General features: G+C 42.5%; 1 protein-coding gene across 2 annotated transcripts in view; it reads left to right on the top strand.

Annotated features, from left to right (window-relative positions):
• GRM3 (glutamate metabotropic receptor 3) overlaps positions 1–23,868 on the top strand; it is a gene marked incomplete at both ends in the record, with an annotated part of 56,279 nt that overhangs the window by 5,486 nt on the left and 26,925 nt on the right. The window contains one exon of one of the 2 annotated variants that reach the window (XM_082012422.1): positions 10,262–11,117. In XM_082012422.1, coding sequence (XP_081868548.1) covers positions 10,262–11,117 — 856 coding nt within the window. Of the gene's footprint in view, positions 1–10,261; positions 11,155–23,868 lie in introns of both variants that reach the window. The other variant, XM_082012421.1, reaches the window with a different exon arrangement.

Here is a 23,868-nt window from a genome sequence, read left to right as displayed (position 1 = left end):
ATCACTGACATAAAACTAAATCCATATCTGAGGCAACACATTGGATGCAGTACACACTGAATACACATAGCATATACAGATGTTTCATATTCCAAAAGCTTGGGTTTGGAGCAGCTGTCAGATGGAAATCGGAAGTCCTAATAAGAGACTTCAGTACCTCTGAAAAATGGCAATATAGATGTATGCATATCTGTATGTAGCCCAATTTTCAAAACCTACGCGGGGTGATGAAACAACAGTTATATCTAATATTAGTCTATACTCTATACAGCTTCCTTGTTCAAACATAAGATGTTTCTTACAAAGTTCTCCAGAAAAATAAAGATACAGGTTCACAAATAATTCAGTGTGTCATCGAGCATTTTACAGCTAGAAGTGTTCAGTTGATGACCTTCCCTTGACAAATTGAGTCGGCCTTCCTTCAGTCTCTTATCGGGCTTTCCTCTAGACTTCATACTATCTAGAAAAGATGTAATTAAGCCATTGACTCCTTCTGCTCATCTTGTTAAGATAGCCAGTCATGGCTTCCATTTCAAAAGAAAATCCCTGTCAAGAATAATAGACATTACAGACTCAAGCCTGAAGATATAAGAACTTCAAAGCATTAAAGCATTTTGGTGTCATGCCAGAAAAGACTACCGAATTTCAGAGACAGTCACCTGTACAGAGTAGCTCCAGTAGCAGCTGGAATCACACCACTGCTGAACATCAAACCACTTCAGCAGGCATGCGTGCAGGGCTGAGCATCCCTGTTGCCCGTACGTTCAAATGGCACTCAGGGTGCAGGGTGCTTCCAGACGTAGCCTTGTCAAGCATTTCTCTTTTGCTTGAGAGCTCTAAAGATCATAAAGTCCACAGTGCAGTTTCTTAGCCTTAAAATAAACCACGCTGAGCTCTTCAGACAAGAAATTATTTCTGCCTCTTTTTTTTCTGCTCCTGTGAATTTGCCGGTGTATTTCAGTATCTTTTCTTCTCTTCTTTTCACCCTCCTTTCCCAGATTTTGTCTGGACAGCTGTCTGCCATATCACTTCATGATGCTCCTGCTGTCAGGTTTCTCCTTCTTTCATTATCCTTCCACCAAGGGAAAAAAGGATTTGCTAGTAAATCAGCAACGAACACCTTCCCCACTGAGTCAGTATGCGTGATAGGCACTTTTTGCAGACACTAAAAACAACAAGAGAATGCAGAATGCTTAATTATTTTCTGGTCAGACTAGGCTATTATCATTAATGATGATCTGGATAATTAGTTCTTAGATGTTGTGTTTAAATTAGCAGTGAGCCCAATCTGCACAACATTTGATCCCTCAAAACCCAAGCCAGGATTATCAGTCAATGGAAGAGATCATGTAAAAAAAGCTGTTTTCATGAAATAAAATTCTGACCTGACTTGAATCTAGGATCAGAAGGTGAATTCTCCAAAATTTGGAGGACTTTATTTTGGATTCATGGCTTTTCATTTGAACCAGATCATCCACTCTCTTCTAGTTTGCAACAGAAATTCCAAACATATTTTCCTTGGAGACGTTCAGTGACATAAAAAGGGTAAGAAAAAAGCATTTTTCATTTGCACAGAGAAGCACCTGCATAGCAAATCCAAATGCCATGTTTAAAGTTCTCAGGTCAGCTCTGTCAGTCATATGCATGTGTAAGCAGGAATTCAAGTTCTGGATTTGTTCTTTTTTGTTTCTGAAAACTGGACCCATCTTCTGAAAATGAAGATTGGGGTCCATTCCCTACAGTCAGCTCTCTTAGAAACATTAAGACATTTCCTTAGGGCTGGACTTTGCATTTCCATATCCATTATATTCATGTTGATGTAGGGCCCTGTGTAAAGTTTCCTTTGTGCTACCAGCCTACAAGACATCCAGACCATGGTCCTGAGAGTTATTCCCAAGTTAGAGCCTCATCAAGAAAAAATGGCAGAAAAGAAACCAGTACCCAGCTGTCTTCTCTTGAATTCCTTGCTGTGTCTCAAGTAAACCGTAGCAAAACCACTGGAGAAGGTTTAGAGGTACATTACTGCTATTGCAAAATCTAAGGCGCCTCTCCGAAGTGAATGACCATTTGGCATGAAATTCAGAATATGTACTCATTTACTGGCAGTCTTTTCCTGGCTGTCATTTCTCCCGAGCCACACAAGTCTGCCAAGGGCTCATGAAATCTGAAAGATAATCACCTCCATTTCCTTACTCCAAGGGTAAACCATCTTCCAATCAATGAGTCTTAACAATAACTTGTGACTTCCATAACCACTGAAAATAGTGCAAAATCTTAGAAGAACTACATGCAAAAAAACCCACCCATAATATATATGGGGCCTCTGTCCCCCTGTTCATGGACCAAATGGGGATACAGACAGGAGACACATGTGGGGGGCTGCAGGGGTTCACCAGGGACCACAGACCACATATGCCACTTGTACTGTGCTTGTAGAGGAGTTTTGCGTTTGACTGTGCAACAACAACCTGTGGTGATTTAGTTTTGTAAAACTAAACCAGATCCTTATTAAAAGGTCTGTTCTGTGAGATGGGCCACTACCACTAGCATTTGAGCTGCGCATGTACTTGCCAAATTCCTGGTACCTCCTTTCAGTTCTTTCTCTCTTTCATCTCTGTTCTTTCTCTCTCTCCACTATCTCTCAGCCAGATTCTTGCTGTTTGCTCCCTTTTTTGTTTCTATTCCACATTCAGAAACTGAACAGCCACTAGGCTGAGATTTCCAAAGTGCCCAAACAGCACTGGACACATCTCTCCTAGAGATTTCAAAGAAATGCATGTACCTCCCTCTGGTTGGTTTCTTTGAAAATCTCAAAGTAACTGATCCCTTTGCAGAGTTTTTTTTTTATTTGTTTGTTTGGAATTCCCCCCTGCCCAGTGTGAGCATTTTCTCCTTTTGACAGAGAGAGATGAATTTTACAGGGATGGGTAAGTAACCCGTGAGAACACAGGTAAGGAAGACACCCAACCATGTTAGAAGTGGGAAAGGATGTAACTGCAAGAGAAGTGGCCGAGAATAGGAACGAGTTAGGGACATCTTGACATCACCCACACTCATTCTGTCCCTTCTGACTAGGACTTATGCATCAGTTAATGAGTCTCAAATAACCATATTTATCAATGATGGCTCTTTTAACTCCAGAAGCCATTTCATGTTTTCAGAACCATTAACCGCAGTTCTGACTAAAGGGACTCCTTTCCTCATCACGTGTAAATGTGACATGAGTCACTCACGGTCAGGTTTACCACGTCTCAGAGAAGACTTGCACTCTTCACATGTAAAGCAAGGTCTTCTGCACAAATCTCTTCTCAGTGTGCCAGCTTAGTGTTTAGCTTACTTCACTTCAACAATGAATGCTGTATGGAGACAGAGTGCATATGCAACAGCTCGCTGTGCTATCCCCTCCAGAAAAAACAAAAAAAAAATTTTCCAAAAAATTCTCCTCTCAGACTACATTTCTCTGCATGTCCTTCTTGGTTTATTTTTGATTACACAGGACACACATATAAAAAGAAATTCCTGGGTCCTCCACAGAAATCCTAGATATTATTCTGACAGTTTTCCCTATTTCTAGAGTTCATTTTGCAGATGCAGTTATTTCACTCTTCAAACACTGCTCCTCTGGATGTGACAGCTGTATTTAGCTATATTTTTTCAGCTTCATTGCCAAAATTTTCAGGAGAAAGCAAAGCTAAAAACAGTGTTGTCTTCTCCCCTCCCCCTGCTCAGAAAAAAAACCCAGACATTTTTGTCTGTTTGGTAATTAATTGTTTTTTCCTGAATTATGAATTGGTTTTTCCTGAGTTACCTTTTGGAAGGAATTTTGTTAACGAACAACATTCACTAACTAGTAAACGGCCCTCAATATCAAAGACAGAGAAAGCTGAAGGAAACCACTGCTTCAGTCCTGCAATGTATCAGAAGATTACACAGGAGTACAAACCAGGCTGGGACTCTTAAATAACTTCACTGCTTCTGGTTTAGTTCCTTTGCAACTGACCTTTGACGATTAAAAGGACTGGGATGTCAGCATTGCCAACGCATTCCTGGGGTTAGAGCTTGAAGTTCAGCTGAACCCAAATGGATATTTTCTGTTGCGGGTGGTGACACAGCCCCTGTGTAGAGACTGTCTTCCATAGCGCTTATTATAATATCCCAGCCATAACACCAACAGTTTTAAATTGGGCTATGGAGAGAGGATGTTCCAGACTGATAGAGGTATTTCAAATCTGGAAATTAAACTGCTAATTTCCCATTGAAAACAAATCAGAGTTTAGAGTGAAGTATTTTCTTTGGTCTGAGCTGAGCAGCTGCATTTGCATCACTGAGATCTCCCCCTCCCAAAACCTCCCAAACCATATGTCAGGAGTGCCTGAGCCCAGCCATACTGGGTCACACTGTCCCTAAGGTGAGACCCTACATGCCTTTGAGCGTACTGAATCCCAAGAGGACAAGGAAAGTTACGGTGGAGATCATCTCTTCAGTATTGTTCATATTTATTGCCAACGATGCAACCTGGCAGCACTGTAGGCTCACAGCATGCTGAGCTGTATCTACAGAAACATAGCCAATAAATAGTTGGAAACTATATATTTATTCTGTTCCATTGGATCACATCTGGAATACTGTGTCCAGCTTGGAGTTCCCCAATAAAAGAAAGATTTAATAAATACAGAGATGATCGTGGGGAGGACAGTGTGGAGAACATACCCTACAAGAAGAGGTGGAGGGAACCAGGTGTGTTTAGCCTGGAGAAAAGACGATTTGGTGGGAAACTAATATCAGCTTTTCAGTATGTACAGGTTGGTTCTCAAGAAGACAAAGCAAGTGTCTTTACTGAGATGCATAACAAGAGAGTGGTTATAAATTGAAAGAAGGGACATTCTAGCGACAGAAAATGTACAAGCCAGGAGCTGGGAGCTTGGGGAGGGTGTGCAGGCCAGTGTAGGCAGTTGACTAGATACAGGTACCTCATTTATTCTTTGCATTAGGTTTATGTCCCCCACTTATCACACACCCACACTCTGGCCCATTCAGAATGAATGTTTCTTTCCTGCCTTTCTAAAATGACACTTTCTGTCAAAATTTGGTTAAAATATTTTTAGATTTAAGAAAAGAAAAAAGTAAAAAAACCAAAAGTAAAATAAGCAATTTAAAAAAATGAATTGGAGCAAATGCTTTAGCTGCAGTTTGGCCTGCAGCTGCCCAAAAGCTAACAAAAAGCACACACTGTAGATTACCATCATTTAGGAACATACACTTGCACATTTCTTCAAAGCAAAAGTTAAGTTCCTGTGCTATAGCAATGATCTAGACATTGCGAAATCCTTGGGACACGACTTCGCCACAGTCCTGCTGTGGGAAACTGGACAAGCGACTTATACTCAGGAACAGAAAGACTTTTTCAGGAGACCAGAGGCAGTGACTGTATCTCTGTTAGGATAGATTTCACTTCAGAGGGACAGGGGTTTCTGCAGTGTCTCAACAGAAACAAAACTCCTTTACCTCAATCCCATTCCTCTCGGCAGCCTAATTTATTATCTGTTCAAACCATCCGCAGGAGTTCTCGCCTGTCTCAAAGGAGCTCTGTGAAATTTGATTCATTAAGCCATGTTAAGTACCATGAGACTCTCACGTGGTAAAATTTTAGAAGTGCAGAGAGCACTGTCATCTAACAAGGGGCCTGCTCTGTCCAACAAATGTGTAATACACACTGAAGAAACCCTACCCGTCCTAACACTTCTGTATTTTTTTCCCCAAAGTGTTTCCTGTGCTCCCCAGCCCTGTATGCATTCAAACAACCCATGTAACAGCCTTTGGGATGTTAAGAAGGGAAACTTTAACCAAAAACATCAGAATAAATCCTACTGCCAGCAAAGAAAGTCCTACAGAGAATAAGCAAAATGCTTGATGGGATTCAATAAAACTATATATGAGTTTCTGAGAAATATAGCTGTTACCTATCTGACCCCATCTCTTATCAGGACTCTTGAATGGCCAGAAATATACTCAGAAAATGGATCCACATCTTGGATAGCTGTACCTAATTCATTGCTTCTTGCAGAAAGGTATTAGGAAGCCCTTTTCAGTGTTATAACTAGATTGGCAATTTCCCTCAACTATTTGTACTGTCCCTGATGTGCAGAGAAGTGGTTTAACCCCAGCTGGTAACTCAGCCCCACGCAGCCGCTCGCTCACTCCCCCACGGTGGGACAGGGGAGAGAATCGGAAGAGTAAAAGTGAGGAAACTCGTGGTTAGAGATAAAGACAGTTTAATAGGTAAAGCAAAAGCCGCGCACACAAGCAAAGCAACACAAGGAATCCATTCCCCACTCCCCATGGGCAGGCAGGGGTTCAGCCATCTCCAGGGAAGCAGGGCTCCGTCACGCGTAATGGTTTCTTGGGAAGACAGATGACATCACTCCGAATGTTTCCCCCTTCCTTCTTTTTCCTCCAGCTTTATACACTGAGCATGATGCCATATGGTATGGAATACCCCTTTGGTCTTTTTGCGTCAGCTGTCCCAGCTGTGTCCCTTCCCAGCTTCTAGTGCACCCCCAGCCTCCTCGCTGGTGGGGTGGGGTGAGAAGCAGAAAAGGCCTTGGCTCAGTGTAAGCACTGCTCAGCAATAACGAAAACACCCCTTTATTATCAACAATTTCCAGCACAGATCTGAAACATAGCCCCATATTAGCTACTATGAAGAAAATTAACTCTGTCCCAGACAAAACCAGCACAGAAGTAGAAGTGCCGTGAGAGGGACATCAGTCTCCTCTGTCACTGCCCTGGCCACTCCGTCTGCAGGATCTTGCTGGTTCAGCCTGTCCTGACAGAGGGACATGGCTCCCACTGGAATTTCTGCCGAGCTCACGTTGGGCAGAACCCCTCGCGTTATGAATCACCCACACCCTGGCAGCTGGGTGAGAGCCAGGTTTGCCTGGGAAGTGGACGCTTTAGCGCAGGACAGTGGCTACACCAATAAACTCAGCAGTGTGAGCGCAGATAAAGGTTTCCCGTCACGCTGGAAGCTGACTGTATCGACACGCTTTGTTCACAGCAAGCTGTGCGAAGCAGTTGTTTTAGGTTGCAGATACAGAACATCCAGCCTTATTTTCAAAGGTGTTAAGCATCTGCAAAACCCACTGGTTTCGACAGCAAAAAAAACAGGCTACTACTGCTACTTAAGTGCCGACATATGGATTTCAGGCTCTAATTGCATGCACCATGGCTTGATTAAATTGCTGCCTGGAGCTTTGCCAAAATAGATTATTTCACGGAGCAAAAGCTGGATCTACACTGCAGTTTTGAAGCAGTAGCACACATCCCAAGGCAGCATGGAGCTACGGTGCAGGTATGCCTCAGGTGGGTCCGTCTCAGTGCACATAACTCTGGTTCACATTGCACTGTCCTTTACTACACTGAGCTGCTGCAGAATAGACCCAGCCTTAGATAACAGCTCCTCCCCAGAACCTGTTACCTGTGCCTTTATCTTGTTGCTCATTTCATCAGGATCTCATTTTCAGAATCAGATGTTCAGATCAGCATGGAAATGGCTGGAAAAAAAGACTGTTCTGAAACCAGCTGCATCAGCTAAGAGCCTGAGACCTGAGCTCTTTTGAAAAATTAGTCCCTAAAATCAAGATGTTACAATATTGCAGAAAATCCCCAACTTCAGATTTTCCAGAAGAGTGTCCTGATCTGAATTAATAACAGCTACAACTTCACTGAGCTCCACGATCAGTCGCAGCTCTCAGGGACGATCAGGTCACTATCCTCTACGATTAATCAGGCTTTCTTATATATTTTATTTTTTGGTCTATGAAAAACCTGCCATCTGGAGAGCTTTGCAGTGAAGAGCATTACAGCAAACAGCCTTGCCACAGGGATGCTTTCCTCCCCCCATGGCACAAGCAGCAGCATTACAGGCAGTCTGCAGTGTCCCTAGAAGTGCGGTGACCTCCAGGGCTCAGGGTCCCCTTGTGAAATGAGGGTGTAGCTCTGTTTCCCTGCATACGGATACTTTGGCTGCTTAGACTAAAATAAATAAAAAACAACTGAAAAGCTGCTATATTTGTTATTAGCATCTTTCTGTGAGGTGAAGGCTTGACTACATACTGAGTCACAAGTGCTTTAGCTAGAAAATGGACTTCTTTTTTAGCCAGTTTCAGGAGGAAAATGCAGAATGATATGCGTGCATGTGCTTATTATGGTTTAGCTCAAATAAAATAATTCCTGCTAGAATAAACTGAGACAAGAAAAACAATTCCAGCCCACACGGTTCTGCAAGAAATGTTCCAGAATAACCACACCGAGGACATTCTTAATACCAAATCAAAGTGCTCTTTTTGAGTGACGACATGTGAACCAAACCGTGTGGATATGTGGGCAAATAATCAAAACTTACAAAGCCACAGAGGCTTAACAATGCTCAGAGCATCCGTTGCACCTTGGTGACAAAACAAGCCTCTTAGCCCACCCCGTTACTTTAAAGCTGTTCTTTTAAATCACCACAATGTAAATTAAATCCCACATTTCCGGCATAAGGCAGCTTAATGCATGTTACTACCTAGCAGGATGGTTAAGGACACATCAGCTGTTTCCTGAGGGACAGTCACTTGTCCAGCCACAGCACTTTCTGACCACGTGCCTCTACCTATAGACAAAACTGCAGGGCTTAGCCAAAGCTCCCTGTCAAGACTCCTTCCAGTGTAGAAAAGGCTTTGTTTTGGTTTAAATGAAAATAAAGCATTTTGGTTTATTTTATGAAGACATGCTTGGGCTCCCCAGATACAGGCAGTTAGAGACCTGAGGTGCCAGAGCATCCCACCTCCTCTTCCCCAGTGCCGCAGAAGGACAAGAATCTCCTCAAGTTCCCTCTTTCAGACAGCACAGGGCTGTGAAAGGCACTGCGCGTGTCCAGTTGGGCAGCAGAGTCTGGCCCAGACAAGAGATTACACCAGTTTACAGCGGGACACGAACCACAGCAAGACACTAGTCCAGTGCCTGCATTAAAGAAAAGACAGAATCTGAATCTATAAAATATGAAGAGATAGGGGTTGCCAAAAAGCAACAAAATTCCTTTGTGTGTTTTTTTACCAGACTGCCTATTTTGCTACTGACGTCTAAGTCTTTAAAATTTGCCTTGTTCTGCAGTATTTTATTTTTTTCCAAAACAGTCCCTTGCCTTTGAATTCTCACAGACATAGTCTGTGGTCAGAGAAACATTTGGAGAAAATGTTAAAAAATAATTATTGGACAATTTTTAATGAGTTTCCCTTAGGAATCTCAAGTACACTATTGCTTTTCAGATGGTTTTGTCAGGCTGTACTCCAAGGTCAGCTTCAAATTTCATTTACTGGACACAACTTCCATGCACCAAGAGCAGAACTCCAAAGTCTTCCCTTTGTCATTTAAGAAGCAATCACATGAAAAAAATGCCATAACCTTTCTTCATTTATTTCCAGATATTATCAGGAGCTATACCTGTATGAGAGTAAAAGAGTAGATTTGGGAATATTATAGCAAAGGACATAGTAATGTATAAAAAAGAAAACTACAAAAGCCAGGACTTTGGACAACATAAATCACACAGGAAGGGCAATCAGAGATTATTAAAATTTTTTATTATTTATAAAAAGCTGTAGGTCAACACAACATTGTACAGCACTTGAGGAGTACTAACATGCAACAAATACACCATCTCAGGAGGACTGCAGTCAGAACAGCTCAGAAAAAAGAGTTTAAAACAGTAAAAAATAGGAGAGGTGGGGACTTAGAACTTGAATAAGTGGGGTCAGAAAGTTCTCTGAAAGGCCTGTGCACGTATATCTGTAATATTTGCATAAAATAAAAATTTCTGTCTTATTAGTGCATTTGATTAATCAAATACACTGAGTCTTGGAGCAGATGAATCACACTGTGAACAGCAAAGGCATGCAAATCCCCAGATCTTAGTATGGAGCATGGGCCGAGACTGAAGTATATTGACCATTTGTGTCAAATTCTCTGTTGGTTTAAACAGGTTCAGTTTGACAGAAATAAAAGGTTCGTTACAGTCCCAGTAGGACCCTGGGAATTAACTGGGCAGCAGGACAGCTATTCTGCATACTGCTCTCACTGGAGTATGTTATCAACACCCTTAGTCTCTGTTAGCCAGAACACCTCTTATTAAAAACCACTGTTTATACCTTTCCCTAGATTCTGCTGTTCAGTTCTATAAATACCACCCTTTAAAAACCTGTGGTCTCCCCCTTCTCTCTAGGTGGCAAATCTGCTCAGACTCTTCCAGATCCCCCAGATAAGCTATGCCTCCACCAGCGCCAAGCTGAGCGACAAATCCCGCTACGACTATTTCGCGCGGACGGTGCCCCCTGACTTCTACCAAGCAAAAGCCATGGCTGAAATTTTACGGTACTTCAACTGGACTTATGTGTCAACGGTTGCTTCAGAAGGAGACTACGGGGAGACGGGGATCGAAGCCTTCGAGCAGGAAGCTCGCCTCCGCAACATCTGCATCGCCACCTCCGAGAAAGTGGGCCGGTCCAACATCAGGAAGTCCTACGACGGCGTGATCAGGGAGCTGCTTCAGAAACCCAACGCCAGAGTGGTGGTGCTCTTCATGCGAGGCGATGACTCTCGGGAGCTCATTGCAGCTGCCAACCGCTTCAACGTTTCCTTTACCTGGATTGCCAGTGACGGATGGGGAGCGCAAGAGAGCATTGTCAAGGGCAATGAGCACATAGCTTCTGGGGCAATAACCTTGGAACTTGCTTCCCATCCAGTTAAAGAGTTTGACAGGTATTTCCAAAGCCTCAGCCCTTACAATAACAGACGCAACCCCTGGTTCAAGGACTTCTGGGAGCAAAAATTCCAGTGTAATCTCCAAAACCGAAAACCACATAAAAAGGCTTGTGACAAACACTTCACCATCAACAGTTCTAACTACGAGCAAGAATCCAAGATCATGTTTGTTGTGAATGCCGTGTATGCAATGGCCCATGCCTTGCATAAAATGCAGCGGACTCTGTGTCCAAACACCACCAAACTCTGTGATGCCATGAAGCATCTGGATGGCAGGAAGTTGTACAAAGATTATCTCCTGAAAGTAAACTTCACAGGTAATAACTTCTCTTTTGCTACATACAGAACGTCACTGTAATTAATGAAATGTTCATTGGTCACAGTTAGAGCCAGATGAATGCCCACCAATTACCAAGGTTCAGGCCAGTGTTGTACCCTGGCAAGGCCACTCCTATCACAGGAAGGGAGAAAGAGAAAGAGGAACACATAGCGTGGTGAGAACCTTAAAAAAAACAAGCTTAATGCTCCTGTTTCCAGCAGAAGGAAGCGGTGGAGGTGGCAACAGCTACTTCCACGCACCAACTTCCTTTTTATTCAGAGCCAGTTTGGCTTTGGCTGGGCATGTCTGGAGACCAATGGTTATTTGACCGTCTGTTACACTAGGCAATCGCTTACTATGACTATGCCAAGACTTGGCCTTCTCTTCTTTGTTTTTTTATGAATTTGCATAATAGCTGGACCCTGGTCAATGGCTAATGTCTTTGCATTAGTAAAGCAATAATTCTTGCCATAGAACCATATCAGTATAAAAAATTTAACTATGTGGTATAGTGCCATTACCTATGTTACAGATCTTTAGGCTTGATGACAAAGTATGAAAAGCTAGATTAAATATATGCAGGAGGCTTGTGGAGAAAGAGTGGATGATCTGGCAATGATATAAGCAAAATTCATGGGGACTGGCTGCACAGCACATGACATCTCTGCTTTTGCCATCACATATGGCTGAGCTCAGGTTTGTTATTGATACTGCACCATAGCAAGGCTAAATGGATCTGCAGGGGAAACAAGTGTAGAGCATCAAGTCCTTTTGCTGTTACATGTCTAAATTCTTTCTGAAACATCTATGTTGAGCTTGCATTTCTATGTATTATTAAACTGATATTCTCAGCTGACAGAGTTGATAGTAAGGAAACATCATGCTGTGCTTTATATGAGAACTAGCTCCAAGAGGAATTGAAGGATAAATACGTGTATGATACCACATGCTCAGTCCCAAGAGACCCTCAGTAATGGTACAACATTAGTAACACTGGGAACTATGTGAAGCTGTCAGATTGGAGCTTGAACTTTTCCCTCCTTCAGAGTTCTCAGCATTTGATTCAGACTGTATCTAGATACTACCAATTACAACCTGAGAGCTTCTATCACCCCCAGTGTGGTGTGGCTGGTGTAACCAAGCACCCCACTTTCTTGGGTACATGCAGACATACCTCCCAGTACACGCTGCAGAGCTCCTTAGGACCCCTGGTCTTCCAGCACTGCTGGCTGACTTGTTTAGAGCACTTCAGGGCTTCCTGCAGCCCACACACCTGGATTTCTTTACCATGGAAATCAGGGTGGGGCAGATGGGACTGGTCATGTCCTACATCCTAGCTCATCCCCCAGGAGGTGATTCAGGAGGACCCAGGAGATTGGGCATGGTCTGGTAATATAGATTTGGTCACGAAGAAAAAATGATGCTCTCAGTGAGAGCAGCTGGAAGTTGAGATGCTTCAAAACCTTCACCTGAGTGTTGCATGCAATGCAGCTGAAACAACACGCCTGGCCTGAGCAACATGATGCTTGTGCACATCATGCTTCTGGTCTCCTCCTAAAGACTGCTGCACCAGTAAGTATAGTCACATACCATGACATATACGGATGCATAGGCAATGTACATACAGCATATGTCATGCTGTAATTGCATTTGATTTATTTATTAATTTCATGTGTTGCAGACAACAGCACGAGACACAATGAACCAACCTTTTAGGCTTTAAACCTATGGAAAATAAGAACCATAATTTCTCCTCCCCCTCCACACAGTACTTTATACACAGAAGCTATTTTCCCATTTGCCTACACTTATCCTGAAATACATGAATGTCTTGAAATTGTTGAAATCAAAAGGTTTTAGGAGCACAGCACTTCCCAGAAGCTGGGTGCTGGCAGACTGATCACGAGGGATGGCAGTGGTGTGCAACGTGCTTCTGCCCCTGCCAGGGAGACACGTCAGGACAGTAACAGCCTACCCAAGTGAGTAGGCAGTTCAGTAATTTAAGCTTCAAATATTTGGAAACTTGTTCTGACACTCCAGGTATTTTTATGGGCTCAAATGCATATACTTTTAGGAGAGAGGCCAGCTTTAGTCTGTCACTAGACAATCTTGGTTCCAGTACATGATTCCTGATAATTTTTCTGTTGAGCAGAGATTTTTTAAGAACCTAAGCATTTTTCCACTCAGCATTTAGAGATAAAGTCAAACTCACCACAATTTTCTTTGACCAACCTCCAGGAAAATTTTCATTTGAATACAGCCAGAAAAATTAATTTTCATTTTGATTGGAATATCTTTTATACATTTTATGAATTGGAAGTTGAAGTTGTTCAAGCTGAAAAAAAAAAAATTCAAAACCTGTCATTTTGTAATTTTGAAAACAGAAGGCTCTTCTTTGAATCAAACTAATTTGTTTTAATATAAACATGGCAATCTTTGAAACTCTGAAAAACTTTAGTTTCAGTTAGTTTTCATTTCCAATTTAAAGCATTAAAAAACCTGTCGAGTTCGTATCCAGTGGCTTTGTTCCATGTATATTATTCCTAGATTACAGCATGATTTGCTCATCGCCTGTTTCTTTGTTATCAGTTCTCCCATTATAATGTGAATCCATGTTTTAATGTCAGTGATTTTTGAAAGCAGATGAGTTGATTTTTATGTAGTGAGAGAATCAGCAAATCTCCCATGTCTTCTCCCCTTCAGAAATGTGTGAAATTTTAATACATACAAGTCTTGTCATTGATTTCCAAGGGACCAAGAATTCGCTTCTGCTCTTTTCTGGTTGAAGAAAGTCTCTGGGTGTGTTGTTAATACAATTTCAGGACCCTGCAGCACCTCACAGTTGATCAGTGATGCTCTCCTAGTTCCAGGTCCAAATCTGAGAATTTATCCCCAGTGCAGAGAGACGATGGCATGGAAGCTACCAGCCCATCAGGTACACTGCAACCAAGCCAGACTGGGAATTTTCTTACTTCTTTAGGCAGTGATGCACAACCACCAAAAGGAATCAGGCAAGAAGCAGAACACCAGCAATAACCATGTTCGCACACACAAACAGCAATTTAAGCAACGCCACCTCTGCTGAAAAGCAGAGGTACAGATAGATGAGTCCTGCATGCATAAACCTGCAACTTGCCATGAAAATAACTCTAAAAATGGCCCTGAATGTATTCTCCCAGCTTCCAGGAACATTTCAAACACACCAGTCTGAGTAAATGATAGGATGCATTTATATGACTGGTGTGGGACTGTGCAATTTCAGACATTTACCCTACACACTTGAATTAGTTTTGGATAGTCTCTGATTACAGTTAGTGGAGGGGATCAGCACTTACAGGCTGCCGTTCAGCCCACGTGAGGTAGCCCACGTGAGATATGATTTGCCCCTATATCTCTTGCTATTGACTACAGGTGGAGCATACAGCAGCTGAGATTTTCACTTGCGATTTAGCTGAAAGCCTGAAGTGAGATGCTCAGGTACAGCAATAATGGGATCTGTAGGGAAATATTCAGAGATCAGGTAACAGTAGGGTTGGGGTAGAGGACTGGCCAGGATTTGTGCACTCTCGTGCTGCCACTGTTACTGATATGCTGTGTGACAGGTATTTCATTAATATCTCTGGGGTCCTACTTATTTCTCCTTTTTCATTAAATTGAAATAACTGCATAGAACCGCAGTGTGGCATGAAGGCAGGGTGCAATTTCATTCTTTATTGTCTGTGAGATACACCGAGCACAGTGTAAGAAGTGTGACAAATGTCGTGATATCCTGAGTCTCTTCAAGGGAGAAAAGAGACACCTATGCCTGATTCCCACTTCCAGCAGCAGGATCTGAGAACGCAAAGCCCAGCCCCTAGATAAACACACCGACTCCATGGCAGTGCTTGTTTGGCCTTTCAAAGAGATATAGGCTGGTTCATCTTCTTGATCTTCTCAACCTCTGCATTCCCTCCTGAGGGCACAATTGTAGCACTTGATGTTCTGAATCGTGATGCTCTTCTGCTGATAAAGAGATGCTTGTTCAAGAGGCTGTTAGCTTGAATTAGCAGAACGACAAAGAAGTGCTGAACAAAAGTAAAGGGCTCCATGGGAGAGAGCACAGAGTAAACTCAACTTCTCCCCAGCACCCAGCCATTGCTTGGTTGAGGGCAGCGTGTGGAGGGGACTCTCGGGAGGGCTGTGAATCCAGGGATGAGCCCCAACACAAGGCAGAACTCCATGTATCCAGAAGCCTCCCTCCTTCAGAGGGTTGGAGGGGCCAGTGCAGCCACCAGCTCTGCTAACTCTTTTAGCTCCTTTAAGCCACCAGGATGACACAGAAAAGCGGTGTTACCATTGCCCAGAGCACTACTGCAAACCTCACAATGTTTGACATGTGCCAGAACAGTGTCTGTTAGCACAGACAGTGTGAAAAGGGTGTCCACCACTGGGGATAAAGCGGCAAGGTCCTGCACAGCCCTGCCCCATACGTTGCTACTTGGTGTAGCTGCTTCTCTGGGGCATTGGGCTCCAGGTTGGCCAGGGATGAGGAAGGGCAGCAATGACATTCAAGGACCAGCATTGTCTCCATCTGGCCCAGGGGTGCTAAGGTGGCTCTGCAGGATGACAGCCTTGTCGCCCAAGGGCATGGGACTGGCTTCCAGCTTTTCCCACTGCACAGTTAGCAGGGCTGATGGTATTGCAGGACTAACCCTGCTGTGAGTCTGGCGTGGGAGCCTATGGGCAGAGAGAGGTTGGATTTAGGGGTGTATGCATGTCCACCTGTCTTCTGCAGCTTCCTGAATCTCCACAGCAAATGGTAGGAGGAATTGGGCTAAAATTGTAACTCTGGAAAATAGATCATTAAAAATTTTAGGCAACACATGTTTATAGTACTCAGTGTCATTTCCTACTGCTTTCTTCCTCCACAGCTACAAGAATCACTGTCATGTCCCTCCTTGTATTATGTTCAGAAATCCAGCTCTTCTACAGCAAAGCCTACGTCATCAAACCTAGCTTTTACTGTGCAAAATCCTCTCCTGTGGCTAACCAGAATGACTACTCAAAATGGGAAAAGGCTTGTAAGTCAGGTCTGATTTGTCCCCTTTCATCTAATGGGCTTTATGACAAAACAGTCATTCCTGCTTGGTCCTAAGTTTCTGCGTGGTTTATTTTCTTTCTTTTCTTCCTCTCCACTCTGCCCCAGTCAACACTTCAATAATATGAAGCAGAAACACAAACTCTCCTTCTTGTTTACTCTTGAACACTGGTGACCTCTGTGGTGGGAACATACTTTCATGGACCGTTTCCATCATAACTGTTGCATCCAAGTAGGAAAGAGCTTGAAAGTCATGGTCTGCAACAAGCAGATGTCACCTCACTTCTGAGCACAGCAGCATTGCATGGTCCCTGCTCTGGGATTCAGCCATAAATATTTCTTGTCAAAAGTCCACTTCAAAGCTCAGTGTCCTGCCAGGCTTGCATGGAGCACAGACCAACAAATGATGCATCTGCTATCACAAGCAGATTACAGATACAGAAACTTCCAAGGCCGGTATACATTGACAGCAGGGAGTGTCTGTCAGTAGATGTGCAGGCTAAGGCTGGAGCTCATATCCCAGGCTCTGCAGCAGATGGCCCTGCTACTCTGTCATCTCACCCAACGAGCTCCTGCTCATCAGGTCAGATCCCCTTCGCCTCCAGCACTCAAACAGTCAGCTGTAAGGTCCTTCTGGCCTTCCTTGTGATGCCTATTTGTAAAATAAACCAGAGCACTGCTTTCAGCTGGAGGTAAAACTTCCATGGGGAGAAGGCATCTGATACCTTGTTAGTCATAAGAGTTTTAAAAGTTAATCCATGATGGATTTGTAGCCAATAAAACCAAGAAAATACAGAGCGAATTCCTTAAGATATCAATTAAAAATAGACATGACAAAGATGTCTAGGATTTATAGGAAAAATTACTGGTTTTCTCTTAGGACCACATATGTGTCATAGCATTTAAAATCTTGAAATCAGCTAAGGGACAGTCTCTGAAAGCACACTTGAGATTTGCTATCTCAGAGCAGAGAGGAACTGTTGAACCTGCACAGTATTTTCCCATATTTTTCTCTATATTAAAGTTGTGTTGGTATACACACACAGACCTGTAGTGAGATTTTGACAGCCTGGTTTTCCTAATGACCCCGGTTTACTTTCTCCTTCCTTCAGCCTCTTTGCAGACCTAGCTGCTGATGAGGATCTGCAGTTCCTCTCCTTTGGGCAAATTTACCCAGGTTCATGGGCACAAATCTCTGCTTAGTCTTTCCTGAAGCTTTTAATATGTGTGTACATTCATAAACATATGTACTTTGTTTATATACATGCATATTTTCATACACATATATTTAATTGCGTATGATATAGATTCATAATATATAGAATCATAAAGTTAAAGAATAAATCAGGTTGAAAGGGCCCTCAGGAGGTCTCTAGTCCAACCTCCTGCTGAAAGCATGGTCAGCTGTGAGATCAGACTAAGTTGTTCATTGCTTTATAGATGTAAACTGGCTGAAATTAAAATACTATGGAACCTTTCCATCCTCTATTTTAGGTTTAAGATATCATTATGGCAAACAATCTGACCTGCACCCTGGGTGCATTGTGTACCACACACTGCACCATCTAAACTGCATACTTGGGTTGCCAGCAGGACACAGACATTGTCATCTCTAGGGCACAACTTCCAAATAAAATTTTCATTAAAACGTCTCTTGCCGTGATGGCAGGTCAGTGACCTACCTTTTAACTGTGTCTGTTTTCTAGCCAGAGACTGTCATAAAGTGCTTCCTTTTCATTCTTTCATTTGGTACTAATTAACAGTAAGTGGCCTGAGTGAACTGGAACAGAGACTGAATCGTGTTCATACCTCTTGAGATAAGCTCCACCAGCAGAGGCCAAGGTGTGCTGGACCATTGCTTGCCGGCTCACTGGGGTGCAAGTTTTTTCTGCCTGCTGCCACCATGGCCACCACTGCCAGCTGCCACCACTCTTCTGCCTGACCTGGGCACTGAGGTCCCGTAGATGAAAAGATGGGAAATGAAGCATTAGCAGGACACAGAGAAACAACAATTTTTCTTTATAGTCCCCAGGAAGACTCTGGAAGTAAATGCCTTTGGTTTTTACCCAGCTGGGTGACATTCCTGGAAAGTCTGCAGAAATCACAGGCCAGCAATGGCCCTAAACTTGTAGCAGCAAACTTAGGTCAAGGTGCTTTGACATCCCTAAAACAGCAAATAGCTCTCCATCTCAGTTTCCTCTACTTGAATATTTGTACAACCCACCACTTCAGCTGAACTATGAAAAACTGAATAAAAAGTTATACAGCTTGTGCCTTGTATGTCACTTACAGTCAGCTGCTTTCAGCCTATTAATAATGTGGCCTTTAGGCATCTTCTAAATCTCTAGATTGCGCAGAGCCTATGCGGGTGTGTAAATGAGGATGAAATTAGACACTCTGTGTTTATGGAGAAACATATGACTGAAAAACTGAGCAATGATTTTCTTTCAGATCACATATTTGAGAAACAGAAGGCTCAGTAACTTAATTTCTCTAAATCACAGATTTTTGTGTTTGCCTGCTGCTTGTTTTATAATGGTTATTATTTCTTGTTTAGTTTCACTGGCAAATGTCATGTGAATTCCAATCACGAAGGGTCTGCACAGTCAAAGTGCTGGGAGGAGCAGGAAGACTTGTACAGCTTTTTCATCCCCCAACCGTGCACGCTCACTTTTCCAATCCCACTGGTCTCTACAACAGGGGGACAACTCAGGACATACCATGGGATGATATTACTATTCTTCATGCAGGTTTACCTGTGCAAGACGTCCGCACACAGCTGAAAAGATGTCAGGTCTGCTTCTTTATCCTTGTGACCTGGAAAAACAAGATATGTGAGAAAAGAGTTTCGTTCAGGATTCCTACCCCTTACATTTTAGCATCTAATCTGGCTCTGAAAAGCCAATGGGAGAACCAGATTCTGCTCTATTACCTCCTATGGAAGAGCGCTTAATACTTCCAAAAGCAATCTCAGTTAGTCTCACTTGGATGATGAGATTTGTTGGCAGCTAATAATTACACTAGAAAGGCAGAACTGAAAGCATAATCTGTATAAAAGTATCTTTTCTCCTGAAATAACCTTAATATCATTACATTCCTGGAAGACACGTTTGCTTCACCCAGTAGATCACAGTGCAAAGGTATTTGCAGGCTATCATTGACTAAATGGGATCTGGTACCAAACCAATATAGTTGCATTAATGGGCACCAACCTTCAGCCCAAGCTGGTGCTGTAATCTAGACATGGATCTTGCTCTGAATCCTAAATCACTTCCACGTAGCATATTTCCAGGCAAATCTGCCACAAGCTGACTGCTCTACTTGTACTTGTTAAACTGCAGCCCAGATGAGCATGTGAATTTATTTCAGCTTTCTGCAAAGCCTGAACTATTCCCTCCCAGCTTGTCTCTGCCCGTTTCTGACACTCAGTGCAGAAAGAACCAGCTCAGTGACAGTCATTTTTCTCTCTCTCAAAGGGAGAAAGGATCTCAACCCAACTTCAAAACATCCCTTGTGTAAATTTTGGCACCAACACACATTTTTCCCTAACACTCACAACCTCTGTGTAAATTGTCTCATGAATCAAAAGAAGTACTTAGGGCCAAAGTTTCAAACCAATGACTGAAAGGATTTGCAGATCCTATCACAAATTCACCTTTCTTATTCATGCAAGTGTTTGTGAGTATTTTTATCAAAAAAATTACTCAGGCCAGAAGATTACACCTACCTCCTAAAAGCGAATTCAAAAAGCATCCAGATCTGCACTTCAGTGGGGCAGAAACTCCTTTTACTTATGAGTACGTTTCACAAACCGACCTTCTACACAGTTCCCATCGACCGCAAACTGGATGGACCTGGCATACAAATGTGCTAAAGGGTGACGTTCAGTTCCTCATCTGTTAGAGACGTGTTTCTGAACACCTTTAAAGCATCTCATACAACGTCTGCTTTGCCTTCACTGCAATATTTATGGCTATTTTGCTAGCAGATACAGAATATAATGTAAAGAGATATTTTGTTGCTGTTATCCGGGTGAGTCATTTCCTTTTGTTTCCTTCTTCCTGCCATGAGAGTGTGTTTTGTCTGTGGATATAACCAGTGAACACAAAGAATACTGAAAGTCTTCAAGGAAGGGAGAACAACATACATATCCATGCACAGGGGTATCGGAAGCAGAGAAGCTTCACAAAATCCTGGCTGTAGCAGGCTCAGGCAGAGGAGTGATCCTTTGACTTTGCTTTCTCACCCCTCGCTCCAGCTATGGAGCAGTTCAGTCAACATGACCTGTTCATTATTGGGATGCAATATTGAACTGAACATTCCGGCTCAGCTCTAAGCCAGAAATGACAATATCTCCAAATATAAGTCCTTAAATCTGAGGCATGTAAATCATAAAATAATTATCAAGATCGTTAAGTTGGCTTGTAGGATCTCCACACCAAAACTCACTGTTAGCGCATAGGAAGAACAGCACAGAGCACATCACAGGTGGTGATGGGAATGGTGGTTGCAAACACCAGTAAATAGAAAGCAGAGGTTAAAGTACCTCACACTCTGAAGACCCATGCCCCACTCAGTCTTGCATCCACTTTTCATCTCCTACAGCTTTGCTTTTCTTGTTACAAGCCCATCTTTCTACTTGCCACTACATCAATCATCTCATCCCTTCTTTCTAGTGGCATATATATATCTAGCACTTTTCCTACAGAAGGAACTCAAGAGTACTTCTGAAGGCTGAGACACACTCACTTTCTAAATGTGCATGTGCAATTGCTCCTCAATTCAATACGGGTTTCATGCAGTACATTTTTCTATTTGCTGCTATACACAGATTCTAGATGATTTGATGGACAACAGTATAAGTTAATGCAGCAATTCTTTTGTCCATATGAAATATTTACTACTTCTGCAGCTGAAATACGAGGCTCAGCTAAGAAAACACCACAGTTTTATCCAAGGAAGGAATTGCACTGTGCTCAGTGGAAACAGGGAAACTATTAGTATGAGAAAGCTGAGAGAAGAACAGCCTTGAACAAAGTCCTCACACAATGTGTGTGTCACAGAAATCCCTTGTAGCTGTAGCTGAGAGCACATGGACTTTCGGGGTGGAGTGTGAATGCCTAATGGCTGCATCTGACATCACTTCGACTCCGTGACTCAGTATCAACCACACTGCCGTATGGGAAGTTTGGGTCGGAAAACATATACACAGGTATGCACGCGCACGCACGCACACTCACAAGAGCACTTCAGATTTACTTAACCCAATTCTATGGTAAAAGATAATATTTGATGTATGTTGAGTTTGCATTGGCAAAAAGTGAGCAACAAATCAAAAAGAAGCCATCTTTTTCTACCAAAGAGGAGGGACAGCCTCCCGGTGTTTAGGTAACAGCGCTGACAAGTTGCAGCATCCATAACCAGGTGGCAGTCCCAGGGTGGTTCTTCTCTCAGATTTCCCTTCCTTCCTTTCCTTGGAGAAGGCCGTTACCATCCTTATAGCTTCTCGTTATCTCTTTTATCTTTTCATCATAGACAGGTTGTTTCTCATGTGCTGTACACATGGTCTTCTTTCTGTTGATTATGCCCTAAAAACAATCCCCCCTTGTTGCCAAGGTTGAATTTCTTTAGTGATCAGTAGCTGACTGTATGTAGCTCTGGAGCCTCAATCATCTTCTTGTGCTTCTGCTACAGAACTCGCTCGCTCTGTTCCTGTGGGAACACTTTCTCTGTGGCTCTTTATCCTTAAAGTAGGTCTTAAATGTGTTACAAAACACCAGAAAATGCTTGATCATATGCAGAAGTGTATGGGATGGGTTTTCTGGACTCTTCCAGTCTAAGCAGCAATGGCATAGTTGCCCATAACAGCAGAAGGTTGTGCTCTTGAGGTCCATTACAAGTCTATTCCTTTGACATAAATAAATATACAACATGTGCCCTTGTAAATAATTTTTACCTATAGTTCTTCTGAAAGTAGAGTTTTTCCATAGTATTTATTTATGACCCTGATGGATGGAGCAGCTGATCACTGCTCCAAGATCTTGATGCCAACTTAGTAGGAGAGATTGGCCTGCTGTGCCAGGACAGATGTCCACCAGACAGTGGCAAATAAGACACTGTATGAAGGTACTATTGAAAACTGAAAAAACTGTGCTGAAAAAGTTTGTTAAACTTCCTCTTACATTTGCACATCTATTTGAATAAATAGCTAATGGCTAGTTAATGGTCCAGTAACTGAAAGAATAAAAAGCCCATCTTTAAAGGCTCTTTAGAGAAGAAAATATCTCAAGTCAGATGAAGGTTTGAGGCAGTGCTGTTAATGTCCTTTCTAGATCTCTGAAACACTTTATCAGTCTAAGCCTATCAATGTGTCTCTGCTTCCACCATTAAACAGGCAAGTAAATCAACATTTTCTTTTTACATTTTCCCATGAGGTCCAGTGATTGCTGTTGCCGAACTGATTCAGTGGAGCAAAACATTAGCAAAAATGATTCTGTGCTCTCAGCTTTATCTTTTCTTCCTGAGAGCAGAAGAATTTGCAAGTATTAATAGGACATGCAGCTTGCATGTTGTAGGATAATGCACGCCAATGAACACTGATGATGTTGGGAGAGGTGACGTGCTACCTTTGCAGCTGGTGTGTGATATGCATGAATAACCTTAAAAGACAGGAGTTCTTATCCTTTATCTTACTATCCTTTTACTGAAATTCACTGTTGCGAGTAGCTCACTTTCACCTCTTGATTGGCTGACTCAGCATTTGGTCATACATGAGATATAGTCTATTGAATACTGACTTAACCTGTCATTTCAGTAGAAGCGCATTTCTAGCCATCACATTACTATATGGAAATGAGTAAAAAGAAAATCCAGGCTCAAACCTTTACAAAGGAAGACGAGTCACATTTAAGGCGTGTGGTGGGCCTTACTGAAAGCATCAGTTTGGTGATTTCTCCATCAGTGGCCAAAATTCAACCCAGACAGCTTTCATATCTTCTTTGACATCACTCACTTTGTAGTCTAATAACTTGAGAACTACTGATGGAGGAAGATCTGCACCTTCCTGACGGCAACTCGGTTTAGCCAGAGCCACCTTTGGAGGTATCTATTTCTCTCCACTGACTACAGGAGTTCTGTAAGAAAACTACACTCCCAATATAGACACTCTAATTAAGTTTTAGGTTAAAGAAATATAAGCCACTTTTTCCATGCACATATATTCACAGAGAAAACTGATCCGCTCCAGATTCTTATACCACAAGATGTGTGGAACATTTACATTTCCAGCTGAACTCCAAGTCTTCTTTGTCTTCCTCCAACATTATGTCAGATGTGCCAAATACTGTAACTGAGCTGCATAATGCATCTGAGCATAAAGGTTCCTCTGTGTGTTTCACAGTAGCATTGTTTCTTTATTCCAGCTCTGAAGAATCCTACAACTCCTTTTTTTTCCACAAAATGTTCAATAAATTTGAGCTTCGGTTATTTGAAAAAGATGGTCTCCTTAGAATTCACTACTTATGGTTTTATTTTCCTACTGGAAATAGAATTTCATTTTGCAAATTACCTCATTATTAGCAATTTGTAGGGTGATTGCTGAGTTTTCACTATCTTCGTAACAAAAATAATAGCATAGAGTCATGATTTGCAGAAAGAGGCAATACCTTTATTA

The sequence above is a fragment of the Phaethon aethereus genome, assembly GCF_964289735.1.
Source record: "Phaethon aethereus genome assembly, chromosome: 1".
In the NCBI taxonomy this organism is placed as follows: Eukaryota; Metazoa; Chordata; class Aves; order Phaethontiformes; family Phaethontidae; genus Phaethon; species Phaethon aethereus.
Note: the sequence above shows the minus strand (reverse complement) of the source record. Positions and strands in the feature narration are given on the sequence as shown.